Source organism: Octopus sinensis, linkage group LG14, assembly GCF_006345805.1.
Source record: "Octopus sinensis linkage group LG14, ASM634580v1, whole genome shotgun sequence".
Lineage (NCBI taxonomy): Eukaryota > Metazoa > Mollusca > Cephalopoda > Octopoda > Octopodidae > Octopus > Octopus sinensis.
Genome location: NC_043010.1, coordinates 62,782,586 through 62,810,085, shown reverse-complemented (window position 1 = coordinate 62,810,085; position 27,500 = coordinate 62,782,586). Strand labels below are relative to the sequence as shown.

The window sequence follows — 27,500 nt, the reverse complement described above, 5'->3', positions numbered from 1 at the left end:
TTTGAAATTTTTGAGTTGTCTCCCTTACCTGTTTTAACCAGAATACATCGTTAATGATTTTTCTTTTCGTTTGTTTTTAATTTAAATTAATTAGAATTTTGGTATAGACATAGTTTGGTGCCTCCTGGCTATATTTCCTCCTGACTTTCTGAAAAAGCATATCTTTTGCAAAATTTCACACAGATACATCTTCGAAGTTGTTCGTAAAATACAGAGAAAAGAATTCATTTCACCAATTCCCGTAACGGTTACGGGATTTTTTTTTCTTTTCCGTATTTTTCTATTTGAAACATCAAATCTGCACTCTCAGACATATATTTCCGCAAATTGTTATTTAAAGATATTCCTTGGAGCAGCAGTGGAGAATGGTTGTCATTTCTTCTAAATAAAAACATTTCGTTAATAACGAGAAATATTTTTAATATTATCAGCATAATCGCAACTTGGATTCTCAAAAGCCTGATTCTGTAAAAAAAACTTCATGAACTTCGATGATGTGATTGTTTACTTTTAGAATGACATTGTCGGTAAGGTGTTAGAGGCCTGATCTAGCTGGTTTGAGTATAAAGCAGGCCGAATGTTTTGGGCCTGATATGACTTATTTGAAGGCTGAAGGGTTTAACCTGCCATCTCCCGTTTTATGTTCAGACCAGACAGATCAGGCCTCTCACACCTGTTCTACAATGTCATTGTAAGAATATACAATCACATCATCAAAATATCAAAGCAATGAGTGAATGCATGGTTAATTAAAACCAATGTGAATAAATGAGCATTTGACAGAATATAATCTGTTAAGTCATTGACAGATGCATGACCACCATCTGCTCCATAAATATGCCGTCTCCTCTTTCTGACTTTGTTCTGCTGTTATTAATGCAGCAGGATGGTCTTAGGTATTTCAAACTCACTCCTTTCATTTCATCTCATCACTCATTGAATCCCTCCCCTCAGGCCCTCTATTAACATGTATACCTAGTCCTTCCTCCCCAGGTTATCAACCCCCCTGTACTTGCCAAACTTCACATGTCTTTCCTGCAGCCGTCACTTTGCAGATGTCCAGGAGGAACATTAATCTCCAGCAATCTCACATCCTGGAGAAAATTGTGTCTGTACTAGAAACAATTATTATTATTATTATAGATGTCGCACAGTATGCAATATCATGAGGTTGTTGCTTGAAAATATTGTTTTCTACCGGGGGTTTGAACTGTTTGTCAAGTCACAAGAGCCTCAGACAGACAGTACTTTACACAATGTGCAGTTCCAAGTAATGCTGACTTTTGCAATGCACCTAGATTGGTGTTGTTGTTGTTGTTGTATCAAAGCAGTGAGCTGGCAGAATCATTAGCACACTGGACGAAGTCCATGAAGTTTTACAGAATCAGGCTTTTGAGAATCCAAGTTGCGATTATGTTGATAATATTAAAAATATTTTTCGTTATTAATGAAATGTTTTTATATAGAAGAAATGACAGCCATTCTCCACACCTGTTCCTGCATTTGTTTCTTTATAAACTCTCTTATAAGGAATATTTTTAGATAACAGGTGTGAGAGGTCTGATCTGTCTAGTCTGAACATAAAACAGGATATGGCTTCAAACAAGCTAATTACATCGACTCCAGTACACAGCTGGTACTTATTTTATCGATCCCGAAAGGGATGAAAGGCAAAAATCATTGCCAGTGGCATTTGAACTCAGAACACCAAGTTGGGAGAAATACCACCCAACATTTCTCCCTGGACAGTTACGGCAGCTCTGCCGGCTCACTGCCTTAATCTTGTCTCTAAATTAAAATCAATCATTATTATAGTTATCATCATCGTTAATGTTACCATTTTCTCCTTTCAGGATATTGAATCAACCTGTATACACCCTGAGAGAATCCATTGCTGACCATCCAGTGCAACTAAAGAACAAGACCTGCTGTCCGTTAATATTTTTCCCATGACGGTTCCTGATCTTCTACGGGAAATTGGATAAACTCCAATTATTATTTTGTGCTGCCATTACATTCCACTGATTACATTGTGCTAGCATCCAGAAATGACCCTCCCCAACTAATACATATATACACTAATATATATACCATGATTTCATGTTTTGTACAGAAATATCTGGATCTCATCTGTGAACTATATACAGAAATATAAGAATATATACGCTACCATTTTAGTGGGGGACGTTTGACAAGGGTCTATAACTAACATGCTTTAATAAAGGAGGAAAAAAATTAACCCCTGCTATTTCACAATATTACACTTTTTGCCATTCCAAAATAAAACTGACCCCTTTCATAGAATTTGATCACTCCTTCTCTCCTGTATCATCACTCTGTTTTGTTAAGAGTTGTTGTCTAACAAGCAGACCCATGATCAAAGGTGCTCCAGCCATGACCATCCTGTCTTTTTAGGGGATATCTAGGACCATATTTTTTAATGCTTCCTTTCCTTGTTTAAGACAGTAGGCTGTGGTTTGAGGGATAGCTGGCTGTTACTTTTTGCAAGTCAAGTGATTCCTTACAGACTTTTGTTAAGGGCATAAAGATGATTGTACATGTAAGGGATAGTTTAGGGGTTAGTTACTCTGTGGAACCCCTATTTTGTGTGTTCCCTAAATGGACTAATCTCCATATCTTTTAATACTGCATTAACCCTACCGCTTACCCACCTTTTAGTTGACCCCTTCCCTCACCATGGTCCGTAGTCAGTGCCCTTTCTCTGTGTTTAAGTTTGGGCTGACTGCAGTTGATCAGCCCCTAATTAAACCTCAAACACAAAATCGTTCAAGAGTTGGTCTTCATAAAAGTAAACTGCTCCAGTCTACTTGAATAACTGTCATTCGTGTCTGTCACCCCAGTATATAACTGGTATAGTTTATACATAGTTCCTTCTCCGTAGACCATAGACAGTTATAAGGTCTGTCTAGGCTGTGATTAAACTGAAACTGTGGATGTTTCTAGTCTAGTGCTCCTCTATTTTCAGTCATAGTGTAGTAATTATATAACTATATACGATTATATATATATATTATAACCATATACAGTCACATGTAGTTGTTGATGAAATATAGTTACTCTATGTATGTTAAGATGTCTAGTTAATTATCTAGTTAATTACGTTACATTTTGGTAAGTTTATATGTAAGTCCCTCACCAAACTGCTAGTCATCGTCATATCATCATCTTCATCAGTGTTATCAATATCATCATCAAGATCGTCATCAGCATACTTTCATAGCAATTACGCCTCAGACTCCTAAATAGAACAATCAGCATGTACGCAAACCAAGAGGTTCAATTCTCACCCGTTGTTGGAAACAATCACTCCTACGGCTTCGGTCCGTTCACGACCCCAAGCCCATCAACACCGCCCTTGTCCAATCCGTACACCTATGTCAGCTACCGGCAGTCGTACATCGACAAGAAACCCTACAAATGCAATGTCTGCCGTAAGCGGTTCACCCTCCGTGCATATCTGAAGAAACACGAATTGGCTCCCGAACTAGGGAAGCATTTCATCTGTGTCTTCTGCTGTAAAGCGTTCCCAGAAAGGGACAAGCTAAAGATCCACGAACGGACCCACACAGGGGAACGCCCATTTGCATGTGATATCTGCCCGATGGCTTTTGCTCGTAAAGACAAGCTAAAAAACCATGCCAGAACTCACTCAGGAGAAAAACCATTTGTCTGCCATATTTGCCCAAAAGCTTTTTCTCGAAATGACAAATTGAAAATCCATCAACGAACCCATTCTGGGGAGAAGCCGTTTTGTTGTCAGATTTGTACGAAAGCTTTCTCTCGGAAAGACCACCTAAACAAGCACGAACGTACTCATACCAACCATTACAGTTGCTCTCAGACTATTCACCCTCACGACAAAACCAATATGACTTCGGTACTCTCGAATGCAAAGTGTGGCAATCTTTTAAAGAAGGAATTTCTGCATGGAGACAGACATGACATTTCACGCCATTTGACCCCGGTTTCTGCTGACGAACTATGTAAAACGATTCCAATTAGTGGTCTGAACACACCTGTTTTAATGAATACTACAGGTGTCAGCTCAGCACAGCATCATTCTTATCAAGTTGCATCAGTGTCTTCGTCTCCTCACCAACCAACATCAGCCTCTTCCACATCCAAGACGACAACCCTTCTAAAACAGCCGGTTCTCTCAACCCTGAACCTCGACAACCTTGCATCGTCCCTCTGTTCCCATCAGAAAAGTATCTCACAGCCCCAGAGGTCTACAAACACCACGGTTTCTATAGCAACAGCTGCACACCAACAGCCTCCACAACAACAACATCAACAACAACAGCAGCAGCAGCAGATGCCCTCGCAAGCTCACTACGACTGGAAACGGAACACTTCGCCGGCGTCTTCGTGGACATGGAATGGCTGCCCCAGTACCTTGACCATTCCCTCCTACACAGTTGGTCAGAGAAAAGGTGACAATCAAGGATCATCTGACAATAACATCCAATCATTGATGTAAAAACAATAAAGAGAACAACTACACACACACACACACGTTTTGTTCACAAGACTCGATTATCTTTCAGTCACATTACAACCACTCCAAAATCCATGCATCCAACAGTCTGGTTAGGGGATGCTGCAATCTGACCCCACCATGTATTTATGCCTATTCATCTCCATCAAGAAATTTTCTCCATAACAAAATGCAGTGAATGGCTATCTTTGGGGTTCAAATATTCCCCAGGCATATTTGAACTGGTAACAAGTTCGTATTACAACTAATAGTTTCACCACAATCTTTTCTAATCCACCTTTCTACTTTATTATGAGCAAACCATAAAAATGGTTTAGAACCTGATGAAGGGATCAGGGTGAAACTATTAGTTGTAGTGTGACTAGAGAATAATCCAGCAACTGAATAAAAACATTCTCCATTTCTCTCGTGAGTTCTCAGTTCTCATTGTTAAAATTATTTTGCCCCACCCCCGTTTTATATATTTGTTTTGGTAAGTGACTTGATCTGAGATTGTGCATTAAAAGCTGAAATAATTACATCATAAAAAGAGTCATTTTAGCAATTAAATAAAATACACCGAAAGAAACTGGTATTTCTTTTATTCTTTTATTTGTTTCGGTCATTTTGACTGCGGCCATGCTGGAGCACTGCCTTTAGTCGAGCAAATTGACCCCAGGACTTATTCTTTGTAATCCTAGTACTTATTTTATCAGTCGCTTTTGCCAAACCAGCATCAGTTGTCAAATGATGTTTGGGTGGGGGGACACATACATATATATATATATATATATATTTGACAAGCTTCTTTCAATTTCCATCTACCTAATCTACTCCCAAAGCTTTGATAGACCCAAGGCTATAGTAGAAGACATGATAGATCGTTAGCCACTACACACATTTTTTTCGTAAACTCTCCTATAGTAGAAGACATTTGCCCAAGGTGCCATGCAGTTTGACTGAACCCAGAACCATGTGGTTGGTAACCAAGCTACTTACCATACAGCCACTCCTGCGCCTGTTTGATTAAAAAAAAAATTTTTTTTGTAATATGAAATGAAAGTTTGAACAAAACACAAACCTTTTGGGACAACAAATGCAAAAATGGCAACTCCAGGCCCACTCTTTTGATTTCTTTTCTGATTCTTGTGACAAGATCCCTATAATCATCTGAAACTCCATCCAAGCAAAGTCATGAAGTTGCATTACTGTTTAAGCAAAGTTACAAAATAATACTCTTGATAAATGGTTATAAAAACCATGCGTATGTGGGTGCTCATTTTGTATGCACCTGTGCAGATGCATACACACATGCACACTCATACACTGTCATATATATACAGAATTATATATTCCTGTGTACACATAGACACACACACATACTCATATTAAAGATATATCAGGTAAATTTATTAATCTTTTCAAAATAATTTTTTCTTAACCAAAATGAAGTTCAAGAAGGCCTGTGTTTACGTAAAAGATATTTAGCCATGTGCATACAAGGCACTAAGAGTTCAGTTCTTCTGTTGAAACTATTACTACCTTGATTCAAAATTCTCAATCTTTCACTCAAACATAGGTCACACTGCATCTTTAATTTGAAGGTCCCATTCTTGTATGGCTACACACTATCTACAACAGACCAGGTTATTTTGAAAGTGTGAGTACTTGTCTTCTGCAAGAACCATATAAATTTAAATTTCAATGAAGAAGCAACACATTTACTGTCGGAACTGACAAATGAATGTTTGTGTTTGTAATAACAGTTTTTGAATGGGAGTTCTGTTACTCCAATGCATGCTTTAAAATATTCAAATAATTTACAAACAGTGAATATTTCAAAACAAAATCAGGCTTGGTTTACTCACTGATGATCAAAAACAAGTAACTCTACAGGAAATTGGAGCCTTTCACTTAATGAATATATATGTATGTATGTATGTATGAATGTACATATGTGCATACATGCACATGAAATGAGGAAATCTTTACCAACACAAAGACTTATTAAATCCTTGTAGAAGTTTTTCACATTTAATTGTATAGTGGTTTTCCTTTTATGAACAAATCATTTAAATTTCAGACCCATTATTATTATTATTGAGTGAGAGAGCAGCACACAACTTCAAAGTGATGCCGGTAGTACAAATGTATGAAGCCCAGTATACCCATCATGACTACCCGTGTGATAAGGGTACACCAGGCACATGCGTCATAACCATATGTGCACAACATGGTGATTTCATTGGAATCAATCTGGTACAAGACAAGGATTCTGAATTTTTCCCGTTCTTTTACTTAATTTTTGAGAGCAGTCAGGTTTGTTTTTAGTATTCTTGTTTGTGAGAGCAGTGGAGTTTATTTCAGATATTCTCATTTTTAAAATCACCCCCGGCTAATCATTGAGAGGACATTGGTGTTGCCTTAGCTGAGTTTGTGCTCTTATTATTATTGTTGTTGTTGTTATTAAGGCGGCGGGCTGGCAGAATCGTTTGCGCACTGGACAAAATATTCAGCAGTATTTCATCTGCTGCTACGTTCTGAGTTCAAATTCCACCAAGGTCAACTCTGCTTTTCATTCGTTTGGGGTCAGTAAAATAAGTACCAGCGAAACACAGAGGTCAATGTAATCGACTATTCCCCTCCCCTCAAATATGAAGCCGTGTGCCTCCAGTAGAAATTATTATTATTATTATTATTATTATTATTATTGAAATCGTGAAAGCATCAGACAGAACCCACTTTCAGTTCTGGGTTCAAATCCCATCAAGGTCAGTATTTCCTGGACCAATGAAATAAAGTCATGGTCTATCAACCATGATATATTCCTGTTTGTGATTCACAAACAGAAAACCAGGCCCACCCACCCTGTTGTTGGCTCCCAATACAGGACCAGAAAGCATGTTTTATTCACAAGCATCACTTAATGTAGAATCTATATTTAATGGGTTATGTGTATATTGGGGGGGGGCAGATGAAGAGGAGGAATCTGAAGATACAGTTTCTTGATCAGTTGAACTGACATGTAACTGGCTGAGTATTCCACATACTCTGAACGGAATTCTCTGGCAGAATCAACATGACATTGTGTGACATGGCTGTACCCTTCGAATTACAGGTGTCAACCATCTTACAGGCTTCTCTACAGTTTCTTTATTGCTTGAACTGTAAGAACATTCGACCAAGATTCCCCCTGCAATATTTGTTCCAGTTCTTTGCATTCTGAGTTCAAATCCTGCTGTGGGTATATATATGACAGATAGACTCAATCCCTCACCCAGTTTTAACACATACCCACCCCTGTTACACTGGGTGGTTTTAGAAGAGTTGATTCTGTTGCATGAATTTCAACCAGGTCTCCAGTTTAAGGGAGACACTACCCCCCTCCCTGCTACCAGTGTTAGGGGTCCTGTGACATACTTACCATTTGTTGTTATGAAAGAAAGATGTACAGGAGGAGTGTGACTGACATGCAACAAATGGATGTGTGACAAATATGTAATATTGGGCAGCTGGAGATGTGACTGATATGTAACATGTGGCAGGTGGAGGTATGATTGACATGTAACATGTGACACCTGACACCTGGAGGTATAACTGGCTGGAGATGTGATTAACATGTAATGTGATAACTGGAGGTGTGACTGGTATGAAGCATGTGACAGCTCCACCCGTCCCATGTAACTTGGAACAGTAGGACATGTGCCTGGGATATAAACATTGGATTACTGGATCTGTGTCTCGAGTGTAACACGGGACTTCTAGAAGCATGACTGTTGTGTAACAGGTAATACAATGTAGTCTGTCTGCCATGTAACATAGGGCAGCTGGAAGTATGACTGATGTGTTACTGACATGTAACATAGGAAAGCTGGAGGTGTGACTGATATGTAACAGGAGACGTCATGAGGTGTAATATTGGGTAGCTGGAAGAGGTGTATGGGGGTGTAAAACTGAATGGAACTGGAGGGGGTGTGACTGGTATATGTTAAATATAAGAGCAGGCAGGTGTGACAGACTTATGACGCCCAATATACCCATCATGACTACTCGTGTGATAAGGGTACATCAGGCACATGCATCACAACCATATGTGCACAACATGGTGATTTCATTTTCAAGATAAACAGCATATGGACCTTGTAGGTGCAACCCAGTTAGAATTTTCTTCAGGTGGAGTAGCCGTCCCACTCAAAAGGTCCCTGAATAAGGGTTGTTTAAGGATGATGAACGAAACACCCAGGTTTCCAGAGGTGAATAACTAGAGTTATGAGTGACATGTAACATTGCCAATATCCATAGAAAGGACTGGAAAGATCCCAGGTACAGTAATGTGACAGGCCCATGATACGATGATATATAACAGGTGTGTTTCATTTTCAGTTTTAGCAAATCCACTCCCATAGCTTTGGTTGGTCTGGGCTTAGAGTAGAAGACACTTGTACACGGTGCCAAGCAGTGGGACTGAACCTGGACTCATGTGACTGGAAAGCAAACTTCTTACCACACAGCCACATCTGCACTTAAAAAGAAGATCATAGAATATATACAGGAGAAGAATGGCAATGGCTGGTGTTTATCATGCTGGGAAGTTAGTGAAAATTTCACTTTCGGAAAACTTATTATTCTCTTTCGCTATCTGCAGTGAGTCTGTCAATTTTGTCTTCACTAATTAGTGTCATCTGAATAACGAAGCTTTTAATTTGCTGCTTATTTAAATAGCTGTTAAATATTATAAGCAAACCATACACACACACACACACACACACACACATTTACACACACACACACACACTCACACACACACACTCATACACATTCACACACACGCACATACACACACATATGTTCACACACTCAAACAAGTTTCTCAGATGTCAAGTGGCTCTTTTCCAAATCATGGATCTGGGAATTTGGGGGAATTTACTTCTGAATGTTAGATAAAATGATTAAAACCTTCAGGAGTATGTTATACAATAAAGTACAGGCATAAAAGCCACAACACAGCATTTACTGTGGTATTGCTATTGAGGAATATTTCTTCCTCAAAAATTATCAAATGTGAGTATTGTTTTTTTTAATTTTTTCTAATTTAAATATTGAAAACAGGGTCATAGGGGATTATTGATTTACTCAAACTGGTTGTAATGGTAAACGGTGGGGGCTGTTATCTTATAACATCCCTTTGCAGTAATTCCTTCAGTCAATTCCTTCCTTGTCTGAAAGGATTAAATTGTTGTGAAAGACAAACAAAGAAAAAACAATTCAAATTTAAAAGGCAAGCTTCTTACCACTCAGCCATGCCTTACCACATGGAAGGTGGCGAGCTGGCAGAATCGTTAGCACGCAGGGCGAAATGCGTAGCTGTATTTCGTCTGCCGTTACGTTCTGAGTTCAAATTCCGCCGAGGTCGACTTAGCCTTTCATCCTTTCAGGGTCAATTAAATAGGTACCAGTTACGCACTGGGGTCGATATAATTGACTTAATCTGTTTGCCTGTCCTTGTTTGTCCTCTCTGTGTTCAGCCCCTTGTGGGTAGTAACGAAATAGGTAATGCGTCTACTGTTACGTTCTGAGTTCAAATTCCGCTGAGGTTGACTTTGCCTTTCATCCTTTCAGGGTCGATAAATTAAGTACCATTTACGCACTGGGGTCGATGTAATTGACTTAATCCCTTTGTCTGTCCTTGTTTGTCCCCTCTATGTTTAGCCCTTTGTGGGCAATACAGAAATAAGAAACTTGCTTCCCAACCACATGGTTCCAGGTTCAGTCCCACTGAGTGGAACCTTGGGCAAGTGTCCTCTACTATAGCCTCAGGCCAACCAAAGCCTTGTGAATGGATCTGAGTACATGGAAACTGAAAGAAGCCCATTAGGTTAGTGGTTCTCAACCGGGGTTCATATGACTCTGGGGAGGTAGGGTCCATGTAAGATTTTGTTAAAATTTATGTGCGATAAATCAGTTTTACTTCTAGAATACACAAAATATTTTAACAATTTTTTTTTGTATAATTCCTAATAATATTCAATTTGAAAAATATAATAGGATTTTTTTGCCAGTGCCACTAAACTGGCTCCTGCACAGGTGGCACATAAAAAGCACCATATGAGTGTGGCAGTTGCCAGTACCGCCTGACTGGCCCTTGTGCCGGTGGCACTTAAAAGCACCCACTACACTCTTGGAGTGGTTGGCGATAGGAAGGGCATCCAGCTGTAGAAACTCTGCCAGATCAACATTGGAGCCTGGTGCAGCCATCTGGTTTACCAGTCCTCAGTCAAAATCGTCCAACCCATGCCAGCATGGAAAGCGGATGTTAATCGATGATGATGATGATGAATAGTTATGAGGGCCCGGTAGATTGAAATAGAAATGAAAAGGGTCCATAGGTAAAAATTGATTTGAAAAACACTGCATTAGGTTGTTAGTCCCCTGAGGGAGAACACAAGAATCCCACCTCTGTTGTCGATATTTACTTCTTCCGTTTTAGCAGAGTCCAGAGGGGCGCGAAGAGGACGAATGGTCTTTCTGTGTCTACAAAGGAGATAATAGGGCAAGAGACAGTGTAAGCTAATGGCAGTTCAATCAAGGTTGTCAATATGGCGGAAGGGGGTGGGGGGGGAGGCTGACAATGACTAATTGTTGCTGTGTTGTGTGTGAAGTAATATAATTAAATGGCTCATATTTCTAATTAAATTGTCCTTCTTAGAAACACAGAATTATTGAAAAGAGTGTGAGCAATTCATTGATAATAATAAGTGAATAATTGTAACATATTGGTTCTTTAATTGTTAGCAAGTGTTTAGAGGTGTTTGTCTCCCTCGGCGACCGATTTAAAAGGAGAAATGGCCAGCATAAACAATATGTCTTGTGTGATAGTCTTAATAGTTTTATCAAATTTGTAGCATAATTGAATGAGTCGTATTTGAAATTAAGTTGTCTTTCTTAGAAACAGAATCATTTAAGATGGTGAGAACAATTTATTGATAATGATAATTGAGGAAATGTAACATGATGGTTCTATAAAACTGCTATGAAGGACTCAGAGGCAGTTACATAGAATACATATGTGTGTGTGCTATTTTATCAAAAATTGTGATGACTCAAATTAGAATTGTGGAATCACTGCATCATCATCATAATCGTCATCATTTAACGTCTGCTTTCAATGCTAGCATGGGTTGGACGATTTTGACTGAGGGCTGGCGAACCAGATGGCTGCACCAGGTTTCAATCTTGATACGGCAGAGTTTCTACGGCTGGATGCCCTTCCTAACGTTAACCACTCTGAGAGTGTAGTGGGTGCTTTTACGTGCCACCAGCACGGGGATCAGTCAGGCGGTACTGGCAATGACATCGCTCAAATCTTTTTACACATGGCACCGGCACAGGTGCCAGTAAGGCGATGCTGGTAACGGTCACGCTCGAATGGTGCCCTTTTACCTGCCACTGGCACGGAAGCCAAATAGCCGCTCTGGCAACGATCATGCTCGGATGGTGCTCTTGGCACCCTACTAGCATGGGACTCGAATGCCAATAAGGCGATGCTGGTAATGATCACACTCGAATGGTGCCTTTTAAGTGTCTATGCAATAAAATGTTATTGCTGAAATAAAGCTGTGCACCCATCCACCATCTGAGTTTCTACACCAGAGTCCAAGTCATTACACCTGTCAGGACGATGGAGTTCTTTGAGATACTGGCTGGAGTGATTCAGGGAGATACATTGGCTCCTTAACTTTGTATCATTGCAGTGGACCATTGTATGTGCCTTGCGCTGGAGAAATACTATGACTCTGGCTTTCCTGTAGCGCTGGCTCAGGGCAGGAGGGTCAAGGCTAAAAAGATATCAGGTGCTGAATTTGATGACAACATACTTCTCACCAACATAACCAACATTAAAAAAAAAAAAAACCTACAAAGTGAGAAGAAAGATAATATTTAGCACTATTAATAACAGCTTAAACGTGGAATTAGAAATTTGCAAGTTTTGAAGAATTCCCATTGACTGTTCGAAAGCTGTCAGGACAGGAACTCCCAGAACTTCTCAAGTCAGGACAGGAACTCCCAGAACTTCTCAAGTCAGGACAGGAACTCCCAGAACTTCTCAAGTCAGGACAGGAACTCCCAGAACTTCTCAAGTCAGGACAGGAACTCCCAGAACTTCTCAACTTCATTATCTCATATTTTTATCATTTTGATAATGATAATGCAACTGTTTATTTTTGGAATGACATTGTAGGGTTGATGGGTGATGTGGGGTCTGGCCAATTTGGACATAAAATACATAGAATATTTCAGCCAGAAATGGTCATTTTAAATGCTGAAGGATTAATGTGGATGTACAGTTTATAAAGGGTGTCACTGATGTAAGATCTATCAGATTTATTACAAATCATTTGGTACACTACATAAGCCTGTTGTTGACGCTGTTGGCTAACACCAAAACGGTGCTACAATGTTTCTATGTCACAATGTTGACTCCCAGACCTTTTCAAAGGAGGTCCAGTGTATGCCAGCAGTGTATATCCAGTCCTTTTCTATGGACAACTTCATGGATTGCAGCAGTTTGTTTTAGCAATAAATTATAACATTTAAATAACAGAACTATAGTTTAAGATTTGAAACTTCTTTTAGGCTTATATGACACAACTGCCTGGCAAGGGATGCTGGGCAACCATTGTTTATTCACATCTTTTGAGATTTCTTGGTGTTGACAGATCTATTAACTGTATCTTTTGTGTACACATATTTCATCATTATCGTCAGTGCTTCTCCATACTTGCAGGGGTCGAATGGAGTTTGTTGGAGGCAGATTTTCTATGGCCAGGTACCTCCTCGTCCCCAAACTTCACCTGTTTTGCCAGACATGCTTTCACAGAATACTGGAAACAAATCACATTGCTTGTATGATAGTGAAATTCATTTACAGGTACCAAGGTATGTCAAGACATATATATATATATTTATATATTAGAAGGTTTGGAGGTGATGTACAGGTATTATATATTAAAAAAATAAGGTACTCAGAAATCTGGATGGTTTTACATTTACTGATTTTTATTAATATGTCACATGTTTTTATGAATCATATATTAAGGCTTGCATCACTCTGAAGAGTCTACGAGAGTAGATGCAAGCGCTAATATATGATTCATAAAAACATGTGACATATTAATAAAAATCTGTAAATGTACAACCATCCACATTTCTGAGTACCTGATTTCTTCTAATATATTTATATATATATATATATAGATAGATAGATAGATACATATATTATATATGACCAACCTCTGGAGAAACTCGTTAGACGCAGGTTATATACCGAAACAGTTTCTATCTCAGTCGGTCATCCCGGTTTTCAAACAGGGAAACAGATCCCTCGCAGTCAACTATCGCCCAATCTCACTCACCTCCCACATCATTAAAGTGTTTGAAAGAGTGTTAAGATCAAGGATAGCTGACTTCCTGGAGACCCACAAACTCCTAAATGCAAATCAGCATGGCTTTCGCTGTGGCAGGGACTGTCTAACACAGCTCTTACACCACATTGAAGATGTACTCAAAGCCTTGGGAACAGGTTCGAACTCTGACGTCATATATCTTGACTTCAGTAAAGCGTTCGACAGGGTAGACCATAACATCCTACTCTCAAAATTGGCAAATGTTGGAATCCGTGGAAAAGTTCTACGCTGGATTCAGTATTTCCTGGCGAATAGAACACAACATGTTGTAGTTGATGGAGTCCACTCAAACCCAGCAAAAGTCACCAGCGGTGTTCCCCGGGGATCTGTTTTGGATCCGCTACTCTTCATAATTTACGTAAACGACCTTTCCAGTGTCGTACATCACTGCAAAGTGAAAATATTCGCTGATGACACTAAGCTCCAGCAAATCGTCAATGAAGAAGCAGACCGAACTCAACTCCAGTCTGATCTATATGCTGTGAGTCAATGGGCAGACAGAAACAAAATGCAACTGAATGAGGGAAAATTTGAGCTGATGCATTTTGGAAGAAATTCCTCACTAAAACAACCATACTCTCTTCCTTCAGGGGAAACGCTCACAGCCTCTAACAATATCAGAGACCTGGGTGTAATTGTTGATGACGATCTCAGTTGGAGTGCACACATCAATAAGAAGGTCGATATAGCTCGTAGGATGAGTTCCTGGATCTTAAGAACTTTCCAGTCCAGAGAACAAGGTGTCATCATACCACTTTTTTCCTCCTTTGTACGGCCACACCTTGAATACTGCTGCCCACTGTGGTCTCCTCACACAAGACAAAACATCTCCAGAATTGAGTCACCCCAGAGGGCTCTCACTAAACAAATTGAAGGCATGGCTGCTCTCGATTATTGGGATCGCCTCAAAGCCTTGAAATTTTACTCCCTCCAGCGTCGCCGTGAGCGGTACATCATTTGTACGATGTGGAAAATATACCGCCAACTTTGCCCAAACGACCTAAACATTAGCTTCAAGGTTCATCCAAGACTTGGACCACGGGCTATACGTCCCCTGCCAAATTCAAGATCACAACATACACGTACACTGCAACATAATTTCTTTTCCTCGACAGGCCCTGCCCTATTTAACATTGTCCCGAGGGAGATCAAAGAGGAAAAGGATCCCATCAACTTCAAACAGAGTCTGGATAGATTCCTTCAAAGAATACCAGATAAGCCACCCATAATTGGATACAACTCACCCAACAAGAACTCACTACTTGAACAAAACTTGACTTAAACAGGATTCGAATAATCCTATCAGGTGGTGCTATTAAGTTAGACATGGCCTGGACCAATCTCTGGTCGAAACATATCTAAGTCTAAGTCTAAGTCTATATATATATATATATATATTTCATATATATATATATATATATATATATATATATATATATATATAGATAGATAGATAGATAGATAGATAGATAGATAGATACATATATTATATATATATATATATATATATTTCATATATATATATATATATGATGATGATGATGATGATGATATATATATATATATATATATATATAGAGGGCATTATTATACGGTAGAAATGACTAATGTCTCTCTTAGCGTGTGCCATGTATGTATAATAATGCCCTCTATATATAAATTAATATGTTCATTAAGAAAGAATTATTTTCGAAATTTTTTCTCTTATGAGGTTTTTCACGCTATCTACCTGATAATTTCTTAAGATTCCTTATTAAGAGATTATCCTTAATTGTTAAATAATTTTATATATATATATATATATAGATAGATAGATACATATACATATATTATATATATACATATTATATATATATATACATATTATATATATATATATATATATATATATATATATATATATAATATATATATACATGTACATATATGCACACACACACACAAGGTGCACGAGTGATGTGCTTATATTTTCCTGTTGAGTGCAAACGGTTGTCTGTAGCAGTACTTAAAATTCGATTAGATTTAACTGGAGCGAAATAGTGACCTGTAGAAAGAGAATTCAAACTAAGTCTGCTGAAAAGAGAAGTCAGAGGGACAAAAAAAAAAAACCCATGCAAGACAAACGGTGTCAGTAACAGAAGTCCTTTCATTGAAAAAACACTCCGTATGAAATACGTACTACCTCAGACTGTTCTAATTAGTAGTTCCGATTGATATAATGTATGGTATTGTTTTATTTGATAATATGCATTTTCATGAAGGAAAATATGCAAATGTGGTTGGTTTGTGTGAGATATAAGGTTTGGAATATTTAATCCGGCCGTCTGTCTGTGTGTCGTCTTTCTAACGTTTTTTCTTCATTGTTATTATCTCCCCCTTTGTTTACTTCGATGGTTGTGTAAAAAAACTCTTGCTTCTTCTCTCCCGGTCACATTGTCTGCCCAAATCGGACCCCTATCTGCCGAATATGTGTGCCGTTTCATTGATTCACCAATGCCGGAATGTCCAGTGGCGCCGCCCGCCAACTGACGCCTGCCGTAGCTGAGATATTCGGACAGATTGGACGAGGGTTCGATCGATGTTGTTCTCGGCTGAGGTGAGTTTTGTGTTCTTAAAGCAATTCTAAAGTCGGTGATCACATTACATCTAGCTTATTAGATTCTCTACACATCGACTTCCCTTTCAAATATATCCAGTAAGACTTCCTCTTTACACAACAAACACCCGACACATACACACATATATACACATATATATATAAAGAGAAAGAGAGAGAGACGTATATAGGCCAAATGCAATAAAGATAGTGATCAGGTTTCGCTTCTTGCCCTAGAAATATCGACCAGACGAGCCGCTCTCTTCTCCCCACTCCTCCATTTTACAACTTCGTCTGTGAACTCCAGACATTATTTTTCCTAAAAATCATTCACAACCACGTTTCCTTTTTCTTCCCCACAACCACCAACACCATCACCATCTTTCCTGTAAGGTACTCTATATATATCTATATATAAAGTGATTCTATATGTATTTATATGTTATATATTTTATATGTACGGGTATAACCCTATAGTTTGTACTTTCAGAGAGTTTACATGTCATGGAAAGAAATATAAATATTCAGGCCATAATAAGTTTTCAGTGGTTATTTTTAATACGTTTCGCTCCGCTATTAATAAAACTTGTCCAACTACAATTACATACACACACATATATACATATATACACACATATATACATATATTGTAAAGTACTGATGTATTATATATCTTTGTGTACCGTGGCTAACCCGCTGATTTAAATATTGACTTCAGGTACGGATATCGATTTTGATGAAGGCATTTCCTTAGTTCAAAAATAGTTTGATATCTATTTCCCTCTTTTTTTTTTTCTTCTTTTGTGTCTATTTTGTTCGTCTATCGAGGCGGTACATTCCCCTCAACCTCATTAGTCCTTGATCCACAACACACTAGGACATCGATATTAATTAGTCAAGTTTTCTGTGATTAATAATGTTCAGCTTCTTAACAAATTTTTCAAATTAACTCAAGACGACGCGAATATTATTCAACGATCGATTACGGTGTGTATATATATATCTGTACCTGAACCTATATACTTAAATATATGTATACAATCATTATCATCATCATAGCTTTAACGTCCACTTTTCCATGCCTGCATGGACCAGACGAAGTTTATTCAGGTTGAGTTTCTGTAAGCGGGTGCACTTTCGGTCGGCGACCCTCACCTGTTTTCGAACCAAGGTAATATTTCTCCATGGCTAGACATGTTCTCGCAGAATATTTGAATGTTTTTGTTTTGTTTTTTTGTTTTTGTATCTATGTATAGATATAGATGTATGTCTGTATTTTTTTTTAATTCTTTTACTTGTTTCAGTCATTTGACTACAGCCATGCTGGAGCACCGCCTTTAGTCGAACAAATCTATCCCAGGACTTATTCTTTGTAAGCCTAGTACTTATTCTATCGGTTTCTTTTGCCGAACCGCTAAGTTACGGGGTCATAAACACAACAACATCAAGTGATGGTGGGGGAACAAACACACATAAGCATGTATACATATACATACACGACGGGCTTCTTTCAGTTTCCGTCTACCAAAGCTACTCAAGGCTATAGTAGAAGACACTTGCCCAAGGTACCATGCAGTGGGACTGATCCTTGAACCACGTGGTTGGGAAGCAAGCTTCTTACCACACAGTCACTCCTGTGCCTATGTATATATATATATATATATTTCTTTTTTTCTTTCTCTCTCCATGTTCTCCTCTTTATCCTTTCTGTCAAAGAGCATAGGCTCAAAATGTCGAAGACTTTTCCATTCTTCTTGAGTGTCGAACTAATACACCTGCTTGTTCCCTCACCTGCCTTTGTCTTTTGTTTTCTGTACATCTTAACTATATATTTATAGTTGGCAACCGATTTTGGTGTGTTTATGTTCCCATAACCTAGCAGTTTAACAAAAGAGGCTGACTGAATAAGTCCTAGGCTTACAAAGAATAGATCCTGGGGTCAATTTCTTCAACTGAAAGCCCCATAAGGTGGTGCTCCAGCATGGCCACAATCACATTACTGAAATGAGTAAACGAATAAAATATATCTCTAGCATGGCTGCAGTCAAATGACTGAAACAAGTAAAAGAACCATCCAACCCATGCTAGCATGGAAAAACGGATGTTAAACACTGATGATATATATATATATATAAAATAATGTGAGAGACCCATCAGATTAATGTAAAATTGTTTTTTTTACAATGGAATATAAAAACAAATATTAACATATCTGTCTGTTTGTCCGTTATAATTGAGAAGGTGAATGACAATGACCTTTTTGTGTGCGCAGTCTGTGACAGACCATGCCTTTCTTTTGCTGGGCTCAAATCTCATTTCTGAACCCATGGAAAACGAACCTTCACCAACTATTCTGCCTATTTGCCTGTGCACACCTTTGAATGATTGCATTCAAAGGTGTGCACAGAAAGTTTGCAACTCTAACGGAGGCCTGAAAAGATATTTTAAGATCCACAAAGATCAGGACTTATCTGCAGCTCTTGGTAGTCCAAATCGAAGGTGCAATCTATGTGGGTATCTTTTCAAAATATTGTCAAGTGTAAAAAGCCACATCAGATGCCATGATGGTGCTAAGGTGTAGGTACAGGAGGTCAGGAGGTGGTCAAACTCTGCATAAGGAGTAGACAATCTCCATGTATGTATATATGTAGTGGATGCAGTGAGCAATAAAAGAAAGGTGAAAGACACCACAGGATGGACAAATTAAATAAAACACTGTATTGGCTTAATGCTTAAATGGCAGGGAGGGGGATCTTAATATTTCGGACATTAGTCCTCCATCATAAGAAGAGAGAATATTAAACGGATTAAGGAAGAAAAAATTTGGGAGAGAGAAAAAAAAATAAGAGGTAAGGGATTTGCAGCCAGCTTGGAATGCAGTTCAGTTGACAGGGAGTTTATATAAATACATTTTTATTTTTAAGTAAGCTAATTGCTTATTGAATTTGTGTGAAATGGTTGAGTATCCCACATATGCTTGTACGATCACAGTGTGGGACAAGGCTGGAACTTTGAAGTACACACAATTTCCATCCGTTTGGTTTCTCTCACAAGGCTTCCTAACAATACACTTGATGAGTTTGGACAAACAATGGAATCCACTGAATCCTGTAGCCTCATCTAATAGCAAGTGTTCGCTACCACTTAAGGCTACTCAGCCAGTGGTGTTGTAGGCAAGTGGAGTTTTGTGGTGGACCCTTGTAGTCTTACTTTTTTAAAAATTGGTGGCAGACCAAACTTATCTATTTTTCTTACTTTGATAATGGTTTTTTTTACATTCATATATTTAGTGAAACTGTATAAGAGCTTCATTCGGTGGCATGTAAAATATAAAAAGCACCATCAGAACATGGCTGATGCCAGTACTATCTGACTGGCTCCTATGCCAGTGGCATGTAAAAAGCACCAACCAAGCGTGGTCGGTGCCAGGTCCACCTGACTGACCTCCGTACCAGCGATACATAAAAAGCACTATCCGAACGTGATCAAATCTAGTACTCCCTCACTGGCCCCTGTGCTAGTGGCATGTAAAAAGCACTATCCAAATGTGGCCAATGCCAGTACCCCCTGTGCCAGTGGCACACAAAAAGCACTATACAAATGTGGCCAATGCCATTACTCCCCCTGATTGGCCCTTGCGCCAGTGGAACGTAAAATGCACCCACTACACTCTCGGACTGGTTGGCATTAGGAAGGGCATCCAGTTGTAGAAACATTACTAGATCAGATTGGAGCCTGATGCAGCCATCAGGTTCGCCAGCCCTCGGTCAAACCATCCAACCCATGCCAGCATGGAAAGCAGATGTTAAGCAATAACGATGATGATGATATTGCTAAGTTAGGCTTTGTCCACCTCACCCTGCATTTTAAGGTCTGTTGTTGGTGAAGGAAAAAGACACAACAGAAAGGAAAATGCAGACAATATAAATGCGGAGACCTTTGGCGATACACCCTGCTCGTGTAGACCTTTGGCGATACACCCTGCTCGTGTAGACCTTTGGCGATACACCCTGCTTGTGTAGACCTGTGAAGCCAAGTGAGATTATAGTGATGGACGATGCTGTTGTCACGTCCATGGCATCCATGCTGGTGGCACGTAAGGAGCACCCACTACATTCTTGGAGTGATTGGTGTTAAGAAGGACATCCAGCTGTAGAAACACTGGGGGCACGGTGGGAGGGGGGGTTGATGTAATTGACTTATCCTCTCCCCCAAAATGGCTAAAATAGCAGGCTGTGATTTGAGGAAGACTTGGTTGTTATTTCTACCCGATTAATAACCATGTGGAGAGCCTCTCCACCATTGCCACTCCTCTCTCTCTGTCTGTCCAGTGGTCCAACAGTATTTATTTGTGTCAGAGTGGTCAGTTTGGTGATCAACAAACTTCTCTAGATTGTCACTTTGTAAGAAGACGGTGGTGGTGGTGGCGGCAGCGGTAATTAATGTGTCACTCAGTGCACCTCTCTGTCACTCTCTCTATCAATCCTTTCTCTCTCTCCCTCTCTCTTTCCACTATTTAGTAACTGATTCACACACCCCCACCATGTCCTTAATACTCACTGAAGTTTTATAACCCTAGGTCAGTCCTGGTCCAGCTGTCCTAGGACACACAGGTTGTTGTTGTTGTTGCTGTTGTTGTTGCATAGCCCAATTGTTTATGAATTTGTTTTGCTAGATTCCTGATGTGGAACAGATCTTCTTCTTACATTTGGGGATGGTCAGTAACACCTGGGTCAATCCTGATCCACAGAGTCACTTGGTGCGTGTGCGTTCCCTGGTGTCACCTAATCATTCACTCTGCTAGAAATAGCAGCCAAAATCTTTCTCCCATCAAACCCTGCTATCTAGAAAAAGAAAAAAAAAAGAAGGAAAGAGAAAAGAAAAGGAAGTTTAAACACATTTAGACAGTGCAGTTCTTAATATATAAACTGACAGGTTGGTCATGACTGGAACCCTATTGGTTTTAGGAATTGCTCAGTCAAGGCTGGCCTGGGGTTAAACAGTAACAATACCACTATGTAGTAGAGTTGATTCATTATTCTCTGCTCTTGATCAGAGCTGACCAATGCCTTGAGTAAGTTTGGTAACCAGAAATTATGTGGAAGCCTGTTGTGTATGTGTGTGTGTGTGTGTGTGTGTGTGTGTTTGTATATATATGTATAGGTATGGCTGTGTGGTAAGAAGCTTGCTTCCCAACCACAGTATTCTGGGTTCTGTCCCACTGCATGGCACCTTAAGCAAGTGTCTGTTACTATAGTCAACCAAAGCTTTGTGAGTGGATTTTGGTTGACGGAAACTCAAACAAGCCTATTGTGTGTGCGTGGCTTTATGTCTTTGCCTCCCTGCCCCCATCACCGCTTGGCAACCTGTGTTGGTGTGTTTACATCCCCCGTAACTTAGCAGTTTGGCAAAAGAGATCAATAGAATATGTCATAGACTTAAAAAGAATAAGTCCTTGGGTTGATTTGTTTGACTAAAACACTTCGAGGCAGTGCTCCAGCATGGCTGCAGTCAAATGACTGAAACAAGTCAAAGAATATGTGTGTGTGTGTGTCTTTGTGTTTGTTCCTACCACTGCTTGACAGCCAGTGTTGGTTTCTTTATGGTCCCCATAACTTAGCAGCTCAGCAAAGAGGGGACTGATAGAATAAATACCAGACTTCAAAGAAAAAGATATACCTATGTACTGGAGTTGATTTGTACAGCCAAGCCTTTCAGTGCAGTGCTCCAGCATGGCCACTATCTCGTATCTGAAACCAGTAAAAGACAGAAAATTGTCCAGTGTTAATGCTAGTGTTGTTGACCCCTATGCTGTCCCTGACCCAGCAGACTGTGACTCAAGGTGTTCTAGCTATGACCATCACATCTATTAAGGTGCAATGTGCATAGGCCAACATTATCCAGCATTATTGTTGTTGTTTAACCCCAGGCCAACCCTGATCCAGTTGCTCTTTCTAGTAAAGATGGTTAGTCAAACAGTTGGGAGATCCACAGATTTATATATTTTTTTACATGGCCTGGTTTTCCATCAGTTACGATGATGAGGATTCCAGTTGATACAATCAATGGGACAGCTTGCTTGCGAAATTAATGTGGAAGTGACTGAGTACTCCATAGACACATGTACCCTTAACGTAGTTCTCGGGGAGATTCAGTGTGACATAGAGTGTGACAAGGCTGCCCCCTTTGAAACACAGGTACTACTCGTCTTTGCCAGTTGAGTGGACTAGAGCAATGTGAAATAAATCGTCTTGCTCAAGGATACAACTAGCTGCTGGGAATTGAACTCATGACCTTCCAGTTGTGAGCCACATACCCTAACCACTAAGCCATGTGCCTTTATATATACATACATACATATATATGTGTGTGTGTGTCTGTGTGTTTAGGCGTGGCTGTATGGTTAAGAATTTCACATCAGTACATGTAGTTCCTGGTTCAACCCCACTCCAGAGCACCTTGCCCTTTACTATCTGAAGCCTTGTGAGCGGATTTCGTAGACGGAAACTGTGTTGAAGCCTGTCATGTGTGTAGCTCTGGATCATGATTTCTACGCTTTTCAGGAGCATGGAACCACCTCTGAAAGCTCTACTTTGACTCTGAAGAGTAACATCTGTCTGGGTCTAAGCTATGGGTTAAATAACATGTGATGACAATCCCTGTGAGTAGAGGGACACAGAAATATCCCCGATTGGTGCCAGAGTACATAGAACCACTGGGAGTGAGGTGCTAACTGTTATCACAGCTTCCTTCTATAAGTGAGGTACTCTAATGTCAACTAGGGTTTTTGTGTGATTACTGGGCATCTTGCTTCTGTCTGTTGCTAAGTACTAATTATGTAATTTACTAAATTCACATTTAATTGTATTAGTGGATTGACAGTATATCTATGTAAATTTGGAGAATCTTGTCTCTCACAATATCAAATTATTTCTAAGGTAGCAAGCTGGCAGAAACATTAGCACACTGTACAAAATGCTTAGTGGTATTTCATCTGTCTTTACGTTCTGAGTTCAAATTCCGCCAAGGTCGACTTTGCCTTTTGTCCTTTCGGGGTCAATGAATTAAGTACCAGTTATGTACTGAGGTCGATCTAATTGACTGGCCACCTCCCACAAAATTCAGACCTTGTGCCTACAGTAGAAACGAATATTTTTTTCTTCAAGGGCAGCAAGCCGGCAGAAACATTAGCACACCGGGCGAAATGCTTAGCAGTATTTCGTCTGCCGCTACGTTCTGAGTTCAAATTCCGTCGAGGTCGACGTTGCCTTTCTTCCTTTCAGGGTCGATTAAATAAGTACCAGTTATGCACTGGGGTCGATATAATCGACTTAATCCATTTGTCTGTCCTTGTTTGTCCTCTGTGTTTAGCCCCTTGTGGGTAGTAAAGAAATAGGTATTTTGTGTCTTTATGTTCTGAGTTCAAATTACGGTGAGGTCGACTCTGCCTTTTATCCTTTCAAGGTCAGTAAATTAAGTACCACTTGCGTACTGGTACTAATCAACTTCGCCCCCCCCCAAAAAAAAATTTCAGGCCTTGTGCCTAAAGTGGAAAAGAATATCAAAACATTTCTCATGGCATCAGCAGATAAAATGGAAAAGGAGGATAGCAGAGGAGATGTGCTGGAACAGCCACTCCGACACACAGGGATGGCATTTGTGGACAGCAATCCCTGCCCTGATAGCAGTGACAGAAATATGGTCCAAGGGCCAAGAATGCTAGAGGTCTCAACTGCCACAGGCTCAACTATAAACCTGTTGGAGAGCAACCGATATCATGACAGTTTGTTTTTCTCAACCTGATGAGCAGCAGAGCCTGGGCCCGTAGCTGACAACAAGTTTCCACTGGAGAACGTGTCACACAGCACGTGGCATCCCAGATGAGGGCTCTGCTGCCACAGGATGGGAAAATTGTCATATTGTCTGGCATTCTACCATCCCCTCGGTTTAGCCCCACTGGCATGAAATGGGAAGGGAAACCTGCAACACTTAAGGCCCTGTTTTATGTACTAATTATGGAGACCCAAAGAGTGGTACTCCTTCCACAGATGTTTATCACCAGAATCCAGCATTTGACACCGTCCGGGTTGCGGATCCGTGGAATAAGCTGCTGGACGAGATAGTGGAGATGCCGACGACCGCTCGGTTCAAAGTCTCCCTTGACCACAAGTGGCCTGAACTCTTTACATGAACACTACCCTGTACATAACTCCATGTCCCCCTACATGGCCTTGCTTTTTGCTGTTTGAGCCAAAAAATTAACTAACTAACATATACAGGCTAAAAGTACAAAGTCCAGCATCTAAGCCCTTAGTAATTGGGTGTGTTAACTTTTTTTTTCACAAAAGAATGAAGGTAGGTGGTGAGTTTAGGTTGGTCCTGTTTTTGTATGTTGTTGTTATTTAAGGTATTTCGTGTTTTCACTTGTAAGGTTGACCTGTATATTGTCAAAGCAAAAATGATTAAATCCCATACCAGCAAAAGCAACAAAAATAATGTCACAGCTTGTGTCTAACTAATGAGCGAGAAACACCTACAGGCTTGTTTACAAAGTTCTCCATGCATCAATAAATCCTAAGCAATAAACCACATATTTAATCAATAAAAAAGTGTTTCCAAAACACCCTCTCCATAAAAACCAAATTACCACCCACCCAGACCGTCACACCCAAAGATGGTTGTTAGCTGAACAGAGACTGTATATAAAGTCCTATCTAACTCCAATGCATCGCAGTCCGCTAATGGCTTAGCTGGCTGAAACTTCAGAGTCACTGTCAACAACATCCCTGTATATGAATAATATATATATATTAATATTATCATCATCATTTAAAGTCTGCTTTCCATTTATTATTCGATGCCACTGTCACATAACTGGCACCTGTGCCGGTGACACGTAAAAGCACCCATTACACTCTCAGAGTGGTTGGTGTTAGGAAGGGCATCCAGCTGTAGAAACCATACCTATTTCTTTATTACCCATAAGGGGCTAAACATAGAGGGGACAAACAAGGACAGACATAGGTATTATGTCGATTACATCGACCCCAGTGCGTAACTGGTACTTAATTTATCGACCCCGAAAGGATGAAAGGCAAAGTCGACCTCGGCGGAATTTGAACTCACAACGTAACGGCCTACGAAGTACCGCAAAGCATTTCGCCCAGTGTGCTAACGCTTCTGCTAGCTCGCCGCCTTTAGAAACCATACCAAATCAGACTGGAACATGGTATGACCCTCCAGCTCAACAGTTTTGGTCAAATTCTCTAACCCATGCCAGCATGGAGAGCAGATGTTAGATGATGATGATGTGTTTGTTAACCACATTAAAAAAAAATTATTTTCCTTTATTTTGATTTTACAAACATCTTTTCTTCTATTTCAGATTGAAAACAGCTAAACTTATATTTAAACTTCACCGAGCTCCTTCACAACCAAACAGATTTTTGTATTCGCATATACACCCTGCATAGACTCTTTGGATTAAGGTGTTTTTATATGTGTATATATATATATATACATATACATCCTACATTTTACCCTTTGAGAGAAAAGGAGTTTTTTTTTTCCTCCCTCAGGATTTTTCTGTTGGAAAGCCTCCTTACAGATTAGTTGAGACCCTTCAGGAAGAGAAACTGTGAATCTACACCTGCTTCCTGACACATACATCTTTATACATACATATATACATATTGATTTATAGGACATATTGTGTTGTGTGTCTATATATATATAGACAATTATAGATGTTATATGCAGACATATATATACACATCTATACATACATTTTTACATGAAAGACAGTCTCACTCTGTGACCCCAAGAATTCTCACATAGTGCCATCAGATACAGGTTTGTCCAACTCACTTGATTATCATAGGTATTGCCCTTGAATCTACACACACACACATGTATATATATTGTGAATGGTGATACTGTACTGACTGATTTTTTTCCAATACTTGAAGAATTCAGAATTGTCTGAAGTGGTTCAACTTTTATTCCACGAGTGTTCTGGTGTCGCCGAGGCACGTGACGATTTATAGATGCTCCACAGTGATTAAGAAACCCCGATTCTTCAATCATTAATCACAGATCACTAAATTATCAGATTATCATTAACATCATCATCATTATTGATACTGGTGATCAACAACATACGGACAACAGTAATTAAAAGCAAATAACTTTCCAAGAATTTAATCCGACATTGAACTGCCATTTCCTAAGATAATCTATAAATATCTTGGTTCAGTGAAAATTCTTGAGTTGGATTTCGGATGTTAAAATCCGAACAACAAGGGAAGAGGAATTGGAAATTGTCTTATTATTGTCTACCATTTTCTTGTTCTTCGTTGTTTAAAGACAAAACTAAAGTAAAAAAAGACATCATCCATGTTTACAAGATGTCGTTTCCCAAGAATCGTTAACTAATTACAACTGGGTCTGTTCTTGAATTACACCTTGACATGGCTGTGTGCAGCCGTTAGACTCAACTACATCTGTTGTCTTTCCTGTATGCGTTAGATAGATCAGGAGTTGAGATGGAGGGAAACAGTTGCAATCATATTGGCCACCATCACCACAATCACCATCACCACAACCATCACCATGGTCACACTCTTCACAACAGCAGCAGCAGTAATCAACAAGCTGTCGTGCTGGCTGCGGCTAATTTAGCAGGGGACGGTAACATGGCGCTGTCGGTGGCACCGGGGGGTGCGACGTCCGACAAGCAGTACAAGTGCGACATCTGCGGCAAGTGTCTGTCGCGAAGGGACCACTTGAAGCTCCACAAGCGGATCCACACCGGTGAGCGCCCTTTCAAGTGTCAGATCTGCGGCTGCGCTTTCTATCGCAGCGACCACCTGGCACGGCACCGAGGCACGCATCAGCTGGAGAAGCGGTTCAGCTGCGAGATCTGCCGCAAGACGTTCGTGCA

At 39.7% G+C, this 27,500-nt stretch overlaps 1 protein-coding gene across 1 annotated transcript in view; it reads left to right on the top strand.

The window, feature by feature from the left end:
- Window positions 1–27,500, top strand: part of LOC115219445 (Krueppel homolog 1-like) — a 47,400-nt gene that overhangs the window by 19,056 nt on the left and 844 nt on the right. The window contains exons 2-3 of the mRNA XM_036509405.1: window positions 1,854–4,498; window positions 27,049–27,500. The exon at window positions 27,049–27,500 is cut by the window's right edge and continues 844 nt beyond it. Of these exons, the coding sequence (XP_036365298.1) occupies window positions 3,278–4,498; window positions 27,049–27,500 (1,673 nt within the window). The 5' untranslated portion in view covers window positions 1,854–3,277. The remainder of the gene's footprint in view (window positions 1–1,853; window positions 4,499–27,048) is intronic.